This window comes from Phodopus roborovskii, unplaced genomic scaffold (genome assembly GCF_943737965.1).
Source record: "Phodopus roborovskii unplaced genomic scaffold, PHOROB, whole genome shotgun sequence".
Classification (NCBI taxonomy): domain Eukaryota; kingdom Metazoa; phylum Chordata; class Mammalia; order Rodentia; family Cricetidae; genus Phodopus; species Phodopus roborovskii.
Window position 1 is genome coordinate 9,280,367 of NW_026126469.1, and position 18,598 is coordinate 9,298,964.

At 42.1% G+C, this 18,598-nt stretch overlaps 1 protein-coding gene across 4 annotated transcripts in view; it reads left to right on the forward strand.

Annotated features, from left to right (window-relative positions):
- St6gal1 (ST6 beta-galactoside alpha-2,6-sialyltransferase 1) overlaps window positions 1–18,598 on the forward strand; it is a 766,154-nt gene that overhangs the window by 107,699 nt on the left and 639,857 nt on the right. For all 4 annotated transcript variants that reach the window (XR_007834948.1, XM_051191227.1, XM_051191230.1 and 1 more), the window contains one exon: window positions 4,128–4,225. Coding sequence is in view for 3 of the 4 variants with exons in the window: in XM_051191227.1 (XP_051047184.1) it covers window positions 4,128–4,225 (98 nt within the window). In the remaining variant the exon portion in view is untranslated. The remainder of the gene's footprint in view (window positions 1–4,127; window positions 4,226–18,598) is intronic.

The following is an 18,598-nucleotide window of genomic DNA, read 5'->3' on the forward strand; positions in this document are numbered from 1 at the left end:
ACTTCTGTTATTTTGAGAGAACTCTGGCTGTAGAGAAAGCCTTGCTGTCAGGGTGGGGTCCTGGAGATAGTTAAGTCATATACTCCTTTTAATTTTATTCTGGTGACTACTGGGAGAACAGCCTGAAACCAGGCCTAAACTTTGAGAGAAGGAACACAGTCATAAATGTGTTACTCTGAATCCCCAAGTCTGTAGTGCTTCTAATGAGCCCCCTTCCACCCCCCCAGATGGCCAACCCTACCCCAACTTTAGCTTTTGCCCTTTGGTTTCTTTGGACTTGTTCCTAGAAACTAAATGTGATTGAATTCTGTTGTGTGTAATAGAATTAATGTCCTCTGTTTCTTCTCTGCATTTGTTATCGAATAATGGCATTTAGGATGGTTCGTGTCAGACAACCACAGTTCTTTCTATCAAGTTATTGTCTGGCTAAGGTTGTGTTCAGGGTTAAAGCAGAAGGAAGAGTCCTTGTAAACTGGAGCCACAGCTTCATTCACAAACTCATCACCACCACAGAACAGCAGCCAGAAACACTAAGGCTCAAGACTCAATGCAGCATTGACGCGATCAGGTGTGTCATTACTGTCAAGCCTAATGATGGTTTCATTCATGACACTCCTAACAATGGAGTCCAGATCATCTGAGAGGCCACCACTTATCTCCAGTAGAAGAATATCCCCAGGGACTGGGTTAGAAAGTCCACTTGTCCAGGACTTTGGCACAGTGGTTCTTGACCTTTGGGTCATGACCCCCACAGGGTTGCATATTAGGTATCCTGCATATCAGTTTATATTATAGTTCATGATAGTAGCAAAATTACAGTTATGAAGCAGCAATGAAAATACCTTTATGGTTTGGGGGTCCACATCAGGAAGCGCTGCATTAAAGGGTCACAGTGCTAGGAAGATTGGCACACTGCTTGGTGGTCTCTTTCCATCCATGGCAAGGCTGTTCACCAGAGAGACTCCTCAGTGTCTTTTGCCTCCAATAGTCCCACAAATCAGACTACGGTGGCTCCATCATCACTGGGGCCCTTCATTATTACTGATAATGATTTACATGTGCAAGCTATGTAGATATGTAGTTGAGAATTTTATTCCAAATAATAGTAAATTTTTCACATACCATCACCAATAAGCACAATATATTGTATACTTACTGTGTGCTTGGCAAACCTGCTTTCATCTTTTTAAATTTCATTTTTGTACATGGGTATTTTGCCAACATATATGTCTATGTACTGTGTGCATAATTAGTGCCCATGGAAGCTAGAAGATGGGCATCAGGTTCCTGGAACTGGAGTTATATGTGTAGTTGTGAGCTGTCATGTGGCTTCTGGAAATTGAACCTGGGCTCTCTGGAAGAACATCCAGTATAAACTGTGGAGCCATCTCTCCAGCCCCTCAGTTTCAAATATATAATGTTTTTGTTCATTGAGAATTTCCTGCATCCAAACAGTTTATTTTGATCATATTCATACACATGCCCACTCCTCTCAGATTCACCTCTGGCTCCTCCTAACTTCTAGTGCTCTTTTTGTTTTAATAACTCTCCGAGTTCAGTTTCTGTTGCTCACATGCTCACGGGTGTGGGGCCATCCTCTGCAGCTTGGTTAACCACTAGGGGCTGTACCCTTAACGAAAACTGATTCATTCTTCCCTAGAAACCATAAACTCTTCCTGGGTTTTCAGCTAGGGGTACCCTCCCACCCTCCACCCCTGGCGTCTGCACCTCCCTCACCCCACCAAGCTGGGATGTGGAGCCCAGTGCCTGGAGAAGGGAGAAGGATGAAAGGTTAGGCCAGGAAGATCTCCTGGAATCAGTGCTGACCTATGTTTCTCTTCATTTCCCTGTCCCTGCCTAGCCCAAAGGTTCTCAACCTGTGGGGCGCGACTCTTGGGGGTGTGTGTGAATGACCCTTTCACAGCAGTCACCTGAGACCATCAGAAAACACAAGATACTTACATTACGATTTGTAAGAGTAGCAAAATAACAGTTGTGAAGTAGCCCTGAAAATATGGTTGGGGTCCCCACACATGAGGAGCTGTATTAAAGGGTCGCGGCGTTAGGAAGGTTGAGAACACTGCTCTGACCAGCTCCTTGCCTATGTCTGACTATGCACAAGCTGTACTTTCTGGTTGGAGGGACACTTGGCCGGGCCTGACTATTCTTCCAGTCTCAATTCTGAACATTATCAAAAGGAGAGTTCCTGAGTGTCTGTGGAACCTATCATAGTCTGATAGGCATACATTGCTATGTATACCCTCTCATGTAGCCAAACAGGAGCCTTGTCTTTTTTGCCCACATCATTGACTGTAGTGCCTAGACCTGTGCCCGGCAGAGCATGGTCTTCAGTCAGCATTTTCTGCACGAAGCAATGATCATCCTTTCTTTCTTATGTTCAACATCAAGGACCTATCCAAAACTTTCTGTGATGAGGAACCTCCATCTTTCCTACCAACCCCAGCCCCTGCTCCCTTCCCATCTGCCTCTGGGAGTTGAAGTTTTGGGCTGTGTCAGTGAGTATGCCCTGCCTTCTGGCTTATTTGAAACCAGCTCATGGGAGTACAGGCTTGCATCTGGGAAGAAGGAAGGTGGGACTCTGCTCAGTTTCACTTAGTGCCCCAAGGATGACCTCTGACTGGTTTTCTGGGGTCAGAAAGTCTGAGCTCTTGTCAGAAGGTGGGATTGTCCACTGTGTTGTTTCTCTGTTTTCCTTCAGTCCCGTGAGAGCAGGGGATGAAGCAGAGGGAGGGGAAGCTGCTGACCTCCTCCCTCTATTTGCTGACTGGATGTTAGTAGAGGTACTCCTCTCCTGCAGGCTACAGCTGGTGACGGTGTCCTTCCTGGGATCGGGAGTCCCTGCTCCTGCTTGTGGCATGCCTTGGGGTAGAAATAGCTCTAGGCAGCCCTGGGTGTCAGTTCATTTCCTAACTCAGCCTTGTAAACAGCACTTTCGTTGCCCCTGGGATGTGTGATTGGGAAAGTAGCTGAAGTGCAGTTTCTGATAGGACTGCTTCCCCTGTGGTTCCTACTGTTTACTTTTGACCCTGTGCCTGGCTCTGAGAAACCTATCTGTTCTATCTTGTGGAAGGGTAGACCTGCTACCCTCCCGGCAGAGAACTGCCTGGAAGCTGATAAGATTTGGACTCTGCTCATCTGTGTCATTCCCAAACCATTCCAAAGGCATGTTGTCTAGGAATTGAGCTCTGTTGTTCTCATGAATAAGGTGTCTAGATTCCTGCGGTTTAGAAAAATAGATATGAATCAGAATAAAGAGGAAAGCTTGCATTGCTTAATTCTGAAGGCACCCTCCTTCACGGCCATTTTCCATAGATCTGAATGTGTTTGTTCTTCTCATCTCTGTAGATATTGAATAGCTGTAACCAAATCCTCACACACAATAGAGGGTCTCCAATCTGGTGCAGATTTTGCTAGTGAACCCCAAACTTGTTTGAGCAAGTTAGGATGGGGTGAGCTCTTATAGGATCCAGAGGCTTGGGACTGGGATGGTACCTAAACACCATTGCTTCTGACCCCCATCAGCTTGGTCAAAAGTTCAGAAACTTGTGCAAACCTAGCAAATTATGCTTTAAGAAAGCAGAGATCAGGAAGTAGTTGTGTGTTTTCTTGAAATGATCTATCTGACCTTGACTAGAGTTAACAAAATGTAGTATCTCTAACAAAGCATTTGATTAAAATAACAAGCACATCCCTACAGTTTTGGAATTTAAGTCTCACGTCAATGTAATATGAGGCAGCTAGAAACATGACTTACAGGTGACAGCAAGGGTGTGTGTATTCTGTTCCTTTGATACCTGACAAAGGATTCTGTTGTAAGTAGCTTGTTGTCCCTGTTCATTTTTATGTTGTGTCTCAGCACACTGGTGCCAGTGAATGGCCCTCAAAGTTAATGGACATTGTTGTAGCTCTTGCAATGGCGGGCAGACAGGTGGTCATCTTTGTGAGCTTCGCTGAGTCCCACACTCATACTGTAGTGTCTTCTGTGTATCACAAGATACAAATGGCATGTGTTTTGATCTCCCCTATGCCTTCCTTCTTCTTCTCTGTCTCTCTTCCTACATATTGCTAGCACTTACCCGCCTATTTCCGTTTCCTGTGGTTTCCAGATAGTCATGATGCAGTCCTGAGGTTTAATGGGGCACCAGTAGCTGACTTCCAACAGGATGTGGGCACGAAAACTACCATTCGCCTGATGAATTCTCAGGTAAGAAAGTTCTTTCTTGCAGGTAGTGCACGAGATGAAAACGACTCCAATATGGGCCCTGGTGCTGTGTATCCACATTGAAGCTGTCAGCTTAATTAAGTTTCTTCACCTCCTCCTGGTTCCCAGATACGTCATCAAAGAAGGTGCAGTGATCCCATGGCCAACTTCGTGATGTGTCTATAAGGTCGTCTCCACACTGAGTGTGCTCTGATGGAGCTGCCTAGTGTCTAGGGAAATGAGGTTCTGGTTTTCCTTGTGCCCATGCAAGTGTGCCTGTTATTTTGGACAAGAGACAACAGAGTACAGGGCATCCAGGGGAGAAGGGACAAAGCAAGCAAGGATACACAGAGTTCGAAGTGGCTATAAAACACAGCGCCAGCTTAGGGTATAGCACCAGTGTCACAGGAGTCTAAATAGAGACTGTGTACCAGAAGCTACGCATTACTTCATAGGTTTCCTAAGTCCTTCCCTTAAGTATTTCTGAGTAGTAGACATTGTACTTCTCAACACCAACAGGAACTTTAGACATGTTCTTGCCAAAAGGTCTGTTAATAAATTTAGTGATAAAAATGGAATGGTACACAGCCCGTAGCCAGGCACAGCACTGTGCACATGCAGTCCCAGCCACCCAGGAGACTCCATCTCTAGACAGATAGATTAGATAGATAGATAGATAGATAGATAGATAGATAGATAGATAGATAGACAGACAGATTAATTCTGTCCTAGGACCTCTAGTCTAGCAAACCTCACTGTTGGCATTGCTGTTTGCTCCTCCCTGTGCAAACACAGGAGCCTTAGCTCTTCCCCTGTGAGTGTCTAATCTCTGCCTCTTGGGACTCTAGGGCCTGGGCAGCATCAGAAAAGCCCTGCCAGCACTTTGCTGGTATAGGATCTGCTTCCTCTCCTGCATTAGGATCCCAGGGCTGAGTGCATCCACATCAAAGCTACTGGTTTGATTAGGTTTCTTGACCTCCTAAGTCCCAGATATGTCACTGAAGAAGGGGCAGTGATCCCATGGCCAACCTTGTGATGTGTCCACAAAGAAGAAAAGATGGGTGCTTTTTTTCTCTTCACTTTCTGACTCATTGGAACATCCAGCTGGACCCTGCACTGTTTCCTGTACAGTGTTCCTTCTATTTGAGACCCACGGTGGGAAGAAGGGGGGCGGGAAGCAAGGAACAGAACTGCTGTGCATGCAAACTTATTTCTTGCTTTTTGCTGTTGTTTTGTTGTTGTTTTTCCCTGTAAAACCTTTTTGTGGGGGCAGTATCTTGCTATGTTACCCAGTTCTCCTTACCTTTCAAGTGCAACGAGTCATCTGCTTAAGTTGTCATGACCAGTTTTAAACATTTTTGTTATTATCATTTCAATTTAAAAACAGCTGTCACTTTTTACCCTGGCAGCATCTGGTGCCCAGGTATTTTCAGTGTCTCTGTTGTCCCACTTAAAGATTTTTCTTTCTTTCTTTTTTTTTCCTTTTCTTTTGTTCTTCTTTTGTTGTTGTTGTTGTTGAGACAAGGTCTTCCACAGGGACCTGGGGCTGCAGACAAAAGTACACTGGTTGACTTGCAAACCCCAGGAATCTATCTCTGCCTCACCAGCACTGAGGTTACAAGAGCGCGCTGTTTCACCCAGTTTTTCTTGTGGGTGCTAGGAATGGAACACATGACCTTGTGCACACTCAGCAAGCATCTCCCTAGCCCCACGTTGTGGGTTTTTATATCACTTTGTTTAACTAGAAAAGAGATAAATCATTTAGTTTACAAGATTCTCTGACCTTGACTCCAGAGGGGGCTGGATTTGGAAAAATATGGTCAGGGATGCCTGCCTGAAGGAGAGATGGACAGGACAGAGATACACAGGAAGTGAGAGATTCCTAGCTTGGCGGCCTGAAGGAGGAGGGTGGCAGGATTCAGGTTGCCTGGTAGAGCAGGATGAGGCTGTGGTTCCCAGGTGCTGAGATTAACATGCCTGAAATTCTGGTATGGAGTTAGGGTCTTTTTCCTTCCTGTAATATCTCCTTATGTTTTGCCCTTACATTTCACCTGATTTTCTTCTCATGCCCCCGACACAGGAACTCTGAGCTGGAAGCACCTTAGGGAACACTGATATCTATCTTCTGCTCCCATGTGAGATGGACTACTAACTGTGCATACATTTACCTGAATAGGTAAAACATCATTCTCCATTGTCAGGGCCATCCCATACAGAGTAGCTGGGAGTAGCCCCGACTTCTGATTTGCTTCAGATTTGCTTCATCACTTGTGTGATGAATACAGAAAGGAGGCTGTGGACATCCACAGGAAGCAAGGAAGCACTGTTTGCAAAAGTGGAGAGATAGCAGTTTAGGCTTGGTCTTCTCATAACCTTGAGGTCAGGGACACCTTGCATAGAAATTTATGGCTGGTTTACTCAAGATAATCCTAGTACTTAAGTATATTCCTAAGAATACTTTCACAAGAGAGTAAAACTAATACGCACTACATTCTTTACTCATTCTAGTAGAGTGAGTCCATCTGGAAAATTTAATTTTGGGGTCCCTGGTATCTTTAGTGTCTTTTTTCTTCTAATCGGCTGGGGGAAGATACAAAGAGGAAACATTGACACTCGAAAATGAGCATCAGGATGCATAAAACAAGACACCTGCTTTGCCCAGGTAAAATTTGATACCCCAAAGTGAGCTTTCCAATCAGATCCCAGGCCCCATCTTGAGTGACCCTTTCTGCAAGTTTTTTTTTTTTTTTTTAACTCTTTAACTTTTTCTTTAATTGAATTTCTACTGTCAGATGAAAAACAGCACATTCCTCTGACTTCTCAGCATTATTTTCAGTGCAGTAACAGTAGGTAATCAATACCAGTTCTGTTATCTAGTATGGCCTGTCCATGTTCTTTTTGTTCTGTGGAGATACAGTTTAAACCGTTAGCTATTTTACAGGCCATCCAGCTACTGTATACACCCTTATCATTGTATACAGCCAGACTGGGGAGACCTATTATAGAGAGGATGATAGCCACAGCTCCAGGTTTTGAGACAAGGGCTATTTTATCATTTAGTCTCCAGTCAGGAGCTCACTCTGTCTCTGATAGCAGTGTCTTATTGGGCTTTTTTTCTTCCTGGACTGCTGGAAAAATAATAAGCGGTCTCCTTAAATATCAGTGGGCAGATGGGCAGATGGCAGAGCCAGGTGGGCAAACAGGAGGAGGGTAAGTAGATGGCAATTCTGGTACTGTATTAAAAGTGGGACTGAGTCAAGCTGCTGCTTCTGGGACAGTGGTGAGTTTTCTGCTGGTTGGTTCCTTGGCATACACACTAGGTGGTCAGCTGACAGGTCAGTGAGGGTTGTTGCCATTGTAGTGGTAGATGTTTCCCTTGCTATGGTCTGGAGTGGCCAATAAGGTTTCAGGTCTGGTTTACCTGATGTGACTTTAATATGCTTGTGTACCCCCTTCATTCTCAGTTCACCCCGATAAATTGACAGGATGGTTCCCTTTCTATTCCCAAGAATAGATCATTTATCAGTCTGTGCTGTGTGAGTGGTACTCATCATGTCCACCCCAGTGCAGGTCATCCTCTGCCTTTACGGTGGTGTCGAACTGCTTACAAATGGGTTTTCTCTGGACAGTGCAGTCTGATAAAACACAATTTTACATAATATACAGGAGTACATTGGAGTAGGGCATAGCCAGTTTTTATTCTCTTCATGTTGTAAACAGGATGGAGCTGAGGAAATTTTAAAACCCATGCAGATGGAAGGGAAGCCCCCAAACCTGCCCCTCCCCCCCCAGACAACCACTGTATCCAGTGTTGATGACACAATTTTAGGTCTTGCCAGTCTTAGGTGACTTAGAGATTCAGGGAAAGGTTTGGATGGTAAGATGTGGTTAATTTGGGTCAATCACTGCTGTTAGAGTTTAGAAGCACCCACCTCTCATCCTTAAGCCCCAGGACAGACAGCTGTGTACACAGTCCTAGATGAGCCTAGATAGAGATCAAATCTTGCTAATTGAGGTTTCTTATCACAGAGAAACAAGTACTGGGTAGAAAGCCATCATCATTACACTTCCTCTTTATTGTTAAAAGCAATTTCCCCTGTGGCTAACGTGGCTAGGGAGATTTTAAAGCCCACATCTCCTATACACTTTTAGGAGTCAGATATTGAAAACTAGTTCTTATGGAAAACTTTAATTAGCTTTTCTTATTACTGAAAATGCACAAGAAAACCAGTCTATAAAGAGAACACTTCGGTGCTACAGAGCCCACTCAGTGCTTAACAGTGTGTACCACTCCTGCAGGGGATCCAAATTCAGTCCCCAGCAACCATGCCAGGTGACTCTCAACTGTCTGTCATTCTGGCTTACAACAGTGTGACCTCAGAGGGCACCTGCACTCATGAACACAGACCCCTACACACAATTTAAGATGATAATACATCCTAAAGACAAGAAAATGTTTACTGTGTCTCACAGGTAGATTTGAGCCTGTTATGAAGTAGCAATGAAAATAATTTTATGGTTGGGGGTCCCCACAACATGAGGAACTGTATAAAGGGTCACAACATTGGAAGAAACACTGGGTTAGAGGAGTTTTTGTTTTACAGGCAGGTGGGAAATTTATGATGTACTTATTAGAAGTCTGTTTCACCTGTGAGAGATGGATTCAAATTGTGACTCCCTGAAGCTTACATGAGTTTTTTAGTTTACAAAAGGAGATAACAGTTTTAGATATATTAGCATTATCATTGTTTGTAATCTGTAAGGAAATCACATTGTAGAAAAAGCAGCTAACAGATGTCTATAAAACAGCTGGAGTAGACTCACATCTAGTAGCAAAAAGTATAGCTTTGGGTTAAAAAGCATGACATTCTTTTTTTGTTGTTGTTGTTTTTATTTGAGCTTAATTATAAACTTTTTTAAAATAGCATAGAAAACAAAAAGAAGAGATAGTATTTAACATAAAAGAAAAATTCATCAGTCATTTGTACGCTAGGAACATATAAACAGCTCTTGGTGATTAACACAAAAAGGAAAAGTGAGTTAATAAATCAACAAGTGAATTTAACTGTTTTCAAAAGTAACAAAATGACCAAGATATAAAAGTATTCCCATTAAACATGAGCATTCTTTTCTCTGTCTAGAGGGTGTACAGAAATGTTTTTTTAGCCCAATGAGCATCACCTTTAAGTCTATACTTAGTAGACAACCAAAGGAAATTTAAAATCTTGAACTTGTGACCAATAACAGTAGTCAGTCCTTTACCAGCTTATCATAAATCCATCGATCGATGTAACCTTTTGAAATTTTAGTATAATAATAGCATACTGAAAAGGAAAGAAATCGGAAACATTTCTCATTTTTCACATACCTTAAATAACTTCCTTAGACTTTCAGAACTCACTTAAGCTTCCACGTCCTCAGAAATTACTTTCTTTTAGATCCTTGTAACTTTAAACCCTTTTCTATGTAATCATTTTCCAGAGACATGAGTAGTTATTACTGAGAGCAGTCATTGGAAAGCAAGTTCGTGTGTGTGTGTGTGTGTGTGTGTGTGTGTGTGTGTGTGTGTTGCACATGCACGGGTACAAGAGGTTTATTGGGGGAATGGGGAGAGAAGAGTGAAAAAATGAAAGGCCATCTCAGATTGGGGACATGAGGGAGGCAGGGAGGAGGCAGAAAGAATGAGCAAGAAAGGAGCCAAAAAAGGCAAGACAGGGAACTGTGTCTGGTGGACACTTTTAAGGGGTGCACATGGCGATGATTTAAGTGCCTCAGCGGCCGAGGCAGGTTGCTGCCATGGCAGGAACTAACATTCCTCCATTTTTGTTTATTATTAAGAGAAAAGGAATAGGCAGGGGTAGCTGATAAAGTGGGAATGGAGGTGCAATGTTCTCTAGACTCCTTCATGTTGTCTGGTGGCATCAGCTACTTTAGGGGACCTGAGATAGCTGTGTTGTTGGCCAAGTCCTGGGTATCTGGCTGTTTCACTCGCATCCAGGCTCTATGGTGCCATCTGGCACTAGGAAAGTCAGGCCTAGTTGAAGCAGTCTGTGAGGTTGGACTACTTGGGGTAGCCACTTTGACACTATCAGGGGTGCAGATTTTGAGGGGACTTGGAAAGATGCTGGCAGAAGATAAAGTTAAGTTTTAGGGGGAATTTTTTTGAGGTCCTGATAATTTAGGGAGGGGAAGTCCAGTGGAAGGTGGGGGATATCCTACCCTCAGGAACAGGCATTAGGTAGGGAAACTTAGGCTGTTGATTGGCAATACTTATCTGGGATCCATTTGACCTGTTAGAGGTGCATCCAAATTGACTCCCTGGATCTTAAAAGAATTTTTTGAGTCTACAAAAAGAAATAAGTTATGGACACATCAGCATTTCCACTGTTTGTAAACTGTATTGAAATCCATGTTGTAGAAAAGTCAGTAGACTCATGCCTTTGAGTCATAGGGGGCCCAAAAATGATTCTGGTTAAAAGCAGTAACAATCTTTCCTCTATCCAAGAGACTGGAGATATACATGATAGATGTTTTCATAGCACAATGAAAAGTAAATATACACTTAGAAAACAACCAAAGGGGATATAAAATCTTGAGTTTGTGACTATGATATGGTAGTGATGCTCTATCAGAGCTAAATTAGTAGATTATCAGAACTCCATTGATTAATGTTAAAACTATGAATGTTTGAAGTTTTGATTCAACTTGATGACAAGGAAAAGAAATCTGAAACGTTTCATTCTTTTGTATACCTTAAATCACTTTTATCATCATTTAATCTTTTACATCCTCAAACTTTTATAATTGGTATTTACACACCTTAAGTCACTTTCCTATCATAATTGAAGTTTTCACATTCTCCCATAAACTTTATACCTTAAAACACCTTCTTTCTATCTAGTCATTCACCAGGAGACACAGGAGGTTGATTACTGAGGGTAGTCATTGTAGAGTGAGTTCCTTTAATCTCTTTTCTGAGTCTGGTAACAAGGTAAACTGTGTCTAGACCTAATTGTAGCTCTAGGAGAGCGAGGCCTGAAGCCTGAATTTTATACACAAAGGACTGGGAAGGCTGCTGAAGCCTTAGGTTGCTGCTGTTAAACTAACAGGGCTGTCAGTGGCTTGGTCATAGGAGTCCATCAGAATTCTGAGAAGATACATTTCACCTGAGTAAGCAGGAGGTACAGACCAAGCAGGAAGTAAAATGACAAAGTGGCTACATAGACAGCTACCCCAGGTTCCTCCATGGTCTTGGGGGCAGAGCCTCAGAGCAGGATCAGTCTTCAGCTGCCAGGCCCAGAAGAGCCCACAGAGTAGGAACTTGGGGTTGGTGTGGGGCCTTGTCTAGGCACATCTGGGGCAATTGACTTCCCGAGAGTCCTGCTTGTTCACAGTCTAGACAGGGTCTTGGCAGCAGTTGAGGTGAAGACAGTTTTTTCCCCCTCTGTGGCCAGCTTTGCCACATTTAAAGCAAGCTCCAGGTGGAGGTTCTTCTGAGCCCATCATCTTTTGAAGAGCTAGGTGTGCTGCCACGAACTGGCATGTCTCTCAGGAAAATCTCCTTTACTAAACACCTAAAGTGTCAAATTCTCAGATCTCTGAAGTGTTTGAGGACCATCATCTGCTAAGTATAGCTAATCTAGACAAATTTTGCTTATTTCTAGTTGCTCATTTTAGGCTTAACTTTGAAAACATAACTGAGAAGCTAAGGCTGACCATATCAAATTGACCCTTTATGAGGTAAATGACTATTCACTTGTGTTCCTTAACAGTCCACAATAAGCAGTTTTTGTAAGACTAGGACCTTATATTCCATCTTTGTTCAAGGTGATTGACCATTAACTTGCATTTTTAAATTATCCTTAACAGGTTACAGTAAGTTAGAAGCTTTTATAAGAGTAGGACATTACACTCCATTTTTCATCCCTGTTAGATTTAGCCTAAAAAAAATATCAAATTTTGAATTGAAGATCTTTTAGTAGCAAAATAAAACTTTTAATCATAGATAATGAGCTCAGTAAAGAAACCAAAATAACCATTCTGTGTGTGAAAACAAAAGTTTGTTCCAAACTGCCAAGGATGTCTCCCAAGAAATCAAGAAAAGGTGACAGGGAAAAGATCCCTGGGGACAAAAGAGAACAGGAGAAAAAGAGGCGTTGAACTGGGGTGGGGCCTATGAGCAGGGACCGAGGGGGCCCCCGACAAGTAGGCACCATGGTCACATGTTAATGGAAAGGCCACAAGCTCCCCCCCCCACCTGGACAGTGACTCTCCTCCTAGCAAACAGGAACTTCCCTCAAGCCCCCGAGGGAATCGGAGCCCCTGCCTAAATGCCCAACCCTGGGAAAAGGACCCTCTTGGGGGACCAGACACTCCATTAATAGAATATCAGAAGTGTTGTTGTTGTTGTTGTTGTTGTTGTGTGTGTGTGTGTGTATGACTTAGTTTATCCAAATAGTTGAAGCTTAAAGTGAGCAAGGACGAAGTTAGATAAATACTACTGTGAACCTGAGGAATCTATAAGTCTTATTTATCAAATATGTTATTTATCAAACATGTTGCCACTTATCCAAATTCTCTAGAAGCTTGGTGTTGAACACTTATCAAAGATATAGTTAGATGTTAATCTCTTAGTCAGATTTTGTTAATCTGAATAGACCTTTTTATCATCATATAGAGTTGAGTCACATATACAGTATGTTGTAATAAATATAACCTTACCCCCCCTTTTTTTTTTTGGAGACAGGGTTTGTCTGTGTAACAGCCCTAGCTGTCTTGGAACTGGCTTTGTAGATCAGGCTGGCACTGAACTTACAGAGATCTGCCTGCCTCTACCTCCCAAGTGCTGGGATTAAAGGTGTGCGCCACCACCCAGCATAACCTTACATTTCTATCACACGAAAGTCCATACATATCCAAAATATTTGAAACTTATTGCTTCCTTAATCTAAAAGGAGATATAATGAACAGAGAGCTCATTAGGACTATGAAGTGTCACATAGCCGTCCACATCCTGATGAGGTCATGAGCCAAGATGGAGGAGAAAGAACCATATGGTTGCTATTTAAAAGGTTTTCTTAAACAAGAGTTGAACAGAATACACAATATGTTGAGGTAAATATACCTTTAAATTTTTATCATGATACAAATATCCATCCTAATCCAAAATATCTTGATTTTTGTTACCTCCTTGGTAGGCCCATTCCATGTGATCAACTTTAATCAAGATGGTGGTAAAAATCACTTGACATTTGGGTAGATGATCTGATCTCACTGATAGACTTCAGAAAATGTTAATAGCACTGGGTTAAAATAAGATCACTATCACAATCTTTAAACCAAATTTGAAGCAAACATTATTAAATAGCCAGGACTATGGAACTAACCAAGTCCATACCCAAAATTCCAAGAGTATACTGCCAATTATATTAGGGGCTTATAAAGGCAAACTCACAAGATTGTGTACTTCTCATCTTTATCCAGTTAGGGACAAGCACATTCCTTGACTTACATCCTTCCTATGTACCTCATGCACACATGTGACCAAGCACATCTTGTGCAGTTGGGGCAACCAAGCTTTTGTACGGAAGCAAAAACACATGGCTTGTTATCTTACATGAACAACAGCCCCTAGCATCCCAGGAAGTTATCTGTCCTTGGGCAAGTGAGGCTTACCGGTTAGAGACATTTGTGTTCTATAGATCACTTAAGCACAGTAATTTAAACTTAAGACAAATGTTGACACTCTCAGTGTGTCACACATCTTATAATCAATCCTGGAAAACATGCCATTTGCCCTTGAGAAGAATGTATGTATGCTCTTGATTGGAGAGTGTCTCCACATGCCTATTAGATCTAGTTGGCTTATAGTGTGATTCTTCCCATGTCCCTATCTGCCGTTTGTTCTGCCCTTTACTGAGAGTGCAGTATTAAAATCTTCCAATATTCTTTTACAAGTCTGGGAATCACACAGCCCACTCTTTTTTTTTTTTAATTTATTTCATATAACAAAGTCCATTTAAATAAAAACAAACATTTATAGACAATATTTGGGAATTTGGGCGTCGTTCTTTCCAAACTACTTCCTGCTGGTAAGGGGCGCTGTCATGGGGGATTCGAAGAAGATTCAGAAATCCTGGCTGTAGTCTGTAAGGCTGCTTTGTCCAGCTGTTTTGAATGTAGGATCACCTGGTACTCTGTTTCAGGTGGTCTGGCTTGATCAAACCACATTAGTCTGGAAGGAATCCACAGCTTTTCATTTTCTGTGGAAACAAAAATAGAAATCCTTTTCCCCAGTAACTTGTCCTTCAACTTAAATTTTGGAGTCAAAGCATTTTTTTTTATTTAATTTATTATTTTACATGTAGATCCCAGTTCCCCTTCCCTCTCTCCCTCCTTCCCAAACTCCCTCACTTTCTCCCTTCCGCCCTCCCTCCTTCCCTCCCTTTTACCCTCTCTGCCCTCTCACATGCACTCTAACCACCCTCCCCTCCCATCCCCCCACCCCAATTCCAGATGTAGGGGAATGCCATCCAGTTGGGGTCATGTAGATCTGACAGGTCATGTGAAGTAGGGACTAGGGCTTCTCTCCTGTCTCTAGATTAAGGCAGTTATCCCTCCATGGGGGATATGTTCGCAAAGTCCTTTTGTGCACCAGGGGTACATCCTGGCTCCACTGTCTGAGGTCCCTTAGACTGCTCAGTCCTTCTGGCTGGGACCCATATTCAGGGGGGCCTGAGTCAGTCCCATGCTGGCTTCCCAGCTATCAGTCTAGTGGCTGTTAGCTCCTCCTTGTTCAGGTAAGCTGTCTCTATGTGTTTCTGCCGCATGGTCTTGTCCTCTCCATCTGCACCTGGGTTCTAGTTCGAATCAGTGTTTATGTATGGGTGTTTGATCCTGTTTCCAACAGGCATTAGTTGAGGGCTCCATGGATAAGTTAGTTGTTGATCTCACTCTCTGGGAAGGGCATTTATGATAGCCTTTCCACAGAAGCTCAAAGTGTTAGTTGGGAGCAGGCTTGTAGTTCTCTAGACCTTTCTTTGTGTTCAATTTTATCTTCAAACCAATATTGGCTCCCTCTTTTATGTTCTCTCTCTCTGTCTCTCTGTCTCTCTCTCTTTCCGGTCTTCTATTCCTAACCAGGCTCAATCTTCCTGGTCGCACAGGTTTTCCTTTCCTCTCCTTCATTTTCTCCTACTTCTCTCTCCATTTGCTTCCCCCTCCCACTTCCCCTGAGCTCTGGGGGACTTGTCCATTACCAGTTCTGTGAGGGACTTTATATGAATCTCTTAGACTACACCTTGTATCCTAGTTCCTCTGGTGGTGTGAATTATAGGCTGGTGATCATTTGATCTAGGTCTAAAATCCATATATGAGTGAGTACATACTGTGTTCCTCTTTTTGTGACTGGGTTACCTCATTCAGGATGGTTTCTTCAAGTGCCATCCACTTGCCTACAAATTTCAAGATACCATTATTTTTTTCTGCCTAGTAGTATTCCATTGTGTAGATGTACCGCATCTTCATTAACCATTCTTCAATTGAGGGGCATCTAGGTTGCTTCCAGGTTCTTGCTATTACAAATAGTGCTGCTATGAACATAGTTGAACAGATGTCTTTGTTGCATGGATGTGAAACCTTTGGGTTTATGCCTAAGAGGGGGATTGCCGGGTCCTGTGGTAAACTAATTCCCATTTTCCTGAGGAACCGCCATAGTGATCTCCAAAATCACACAGCCCACTCCTAAGTGATCAATGGATAAAGGAAATCACAAAGGTGTTGTGGGGTACCTCAAGAGAAAAACTGCCGAGAGGCCTGAATGAGTTCAAAAGAGTCTTAACCACTGGCAGAACTTTCCCAAATAAATTAAAGGAAACAGCCTTGACCTCCAGTTGGTTCAAGTTTTGAAGGGCAAAAGATGTAATTGCTACATATACAGACAGGCAATTCTAGACCTCCGTAGCAAGCAAGCATTGTTTAATGAGGCGGAGAGTCAGCAGTTAACCTTTAGCCCAGGTCAGAATGCATTGGAATTTAGGGCTGGTCCCAAGATTTACCCAAGATTGTTTTAGCACATAAAGTAGTCTTGGGAATATTTTTATGAGATAGCATAACTGTAGTTCAGTGGCCCACAACAAGGGAAATCAGGGATACTTAGAAATGATTTAAGACACAATGAAGTATATAAAACTTACAAGATTCAAGTCCCAGTAAAGGGAAATTTTTACTGATGAATTCTTACATTAAAAGCCAAGAAAGGGGGCTGTAGAGATGGCTCAGTGGTTGAAAGCACTGGCTGCTCTTCCAGAGGACCCAGGTTTAATTCCCAGCAGCCATATGGCATCTCACAGCTGTCTGTAGCAGCTCTGGTTCTAGGGGATCTGACACCTTCACACCATTACACATAAAATCAAGTTAAATAAATTAAATAAAAGATGAGAAAGACTTCCAATTAACAAAACTTTACATCATAAGAAATATGAAGATAGCAGAAAGAAGGAAGGTAATAACAAACATGAGAGATTTGAGAGAGAAAGACAAGAGAAATAGAGAAAGGAGAGAGAGAGAGAGAGAGAGAGAGAGAGAGAGAGAGAGAGAGAGAGAGAGAGAGAGAGAGAAAACAGCAAAGGAAACAAGGACCCCAAAGTTAGTTCTTTGCAAAATTTAACAATATTGATAAATCTTAGCTCAAGCAACAAAGGTTAAAAAGAGGGAAGATTCCCACTAAAACCAGAAATTATAATGGAGACATTAACCACAATTCTGCAGAAACTTTTAAAAAGATTATGAAAGCTATACTGTGAACAGTTACACTAGTCAAAAAGCACAACCTAGATGAAATAAACAAATTACTAGAAACAAAACTATCAAAAACTAAGCCATAAGGAAGCATAAACTCTCCAGTACTTAACAACTAACAAATCTGAATCAATATTAAAGAAAAAAAATTAGACAAAGCCCAGCTTCATGGTGAACTATACTGAACACTAAAGTGTTAACAGCATTTGTTTTTCCAGAATTTTCCCAAAGAACGAAGAGAAGGAAAGAGTCTAACTCATTCTGTCAACACTGCCCTGATAGTGGGACCAGCAATGACACTGGACGGAATGAATGCTAGGTCAAAGTATTTTATGGACTGTTCGAGAGTCCTCAATAAAATGCCAGAAAACCAAATTAGATGGCATTTTAAGAGGATTACAACCATGGCCAAAAGGAATTTATTTCTGGAATGCAAGGATGGTTTGACATAAAGTGTCAATAACATAATATGACAAATTAATAGGATGAGGGAAAAATGATAAATTTGATGGATTGACAAAAAGCATCTTACCAAAATCATTTCTTTTTCATTATTGAAAACGCTCAGTAAACTAGAAATAGAAGGAAACCACCTTAACACAGTAAGTGACATTTATGAAAAACAGGCAAATGGTATGTTCAGTCACAAAAGACCAAAAGCCTTCCATTAAATCCAGGAAGAAGACAGGATACCTGCTTGTGCTCTTTGTATTTAGTTATCACTGGAAGTCCTGACCAGAACAATTAGGAAAGAGAAAAGTAAAATGGATCTAAATTTATTGTCATCTTATCCATAAAATACTCTAGATTTTACCATCACCCTGCCCCCCAAAAAAGTTCTGTTAGAACTAATAACTCGTTTGGTAAAAATAACAAGAGTACAAATTTCACACATGAAAACAGTTGATTTTTTTTTTTGAATACAACATACACAAACAATTAATGTGCTGGCTAGTTTTATGTCGTTGAGATAGCTAGAGTTATCTGAAAGGAGGGAGCCTCAGTTGAGAAAATGCCTCCATAAAATCTGGCTGCAAGGCATTTTCTTGTCAGTTATTGATGGGGGAGGGTGCAGCCCATTGTGGATGGTGCCATCCCTGTGATGGTGGTCCTGGGTTCTAAGAGAAAGTAGCCTGAGCAACCATGACGAGCAAGCTAGTAAACAGCATTCCTCTATGGCCTCTGCATCAGCTCCTGCCTCTAGGTTCTTGCCCTGCTTGAGTTCCTATCCTGACTTTCTTCATTAATAGACTGATGTGAAAGTGTAAGCCAAATAAACCCCTTTCTCCCCAACTTACTTTTAGTCATGGTATCTCATTACCGCAATAGGACTCCTAACTAGGACAATGAGCCAACCCACCCACCCCTGCTCCTCCCTGCAACTCATATCCCTTAAGAAGAAGAAGGAGGAGGAGGAGAAGGAGGAGGAGGAGGAGGAGGAGGAGGAGGAGGAGGAGGAATAAGAAGAAGAAGAAGAAGAAGAAGAAGAAGAAGAAGAAGAAACCCAAATCATATAGAGCCATATAATATTTGTTTTTCAACTGTGTAGTTTTTTTTTTTTTTTTTTTTTTTTTTTTT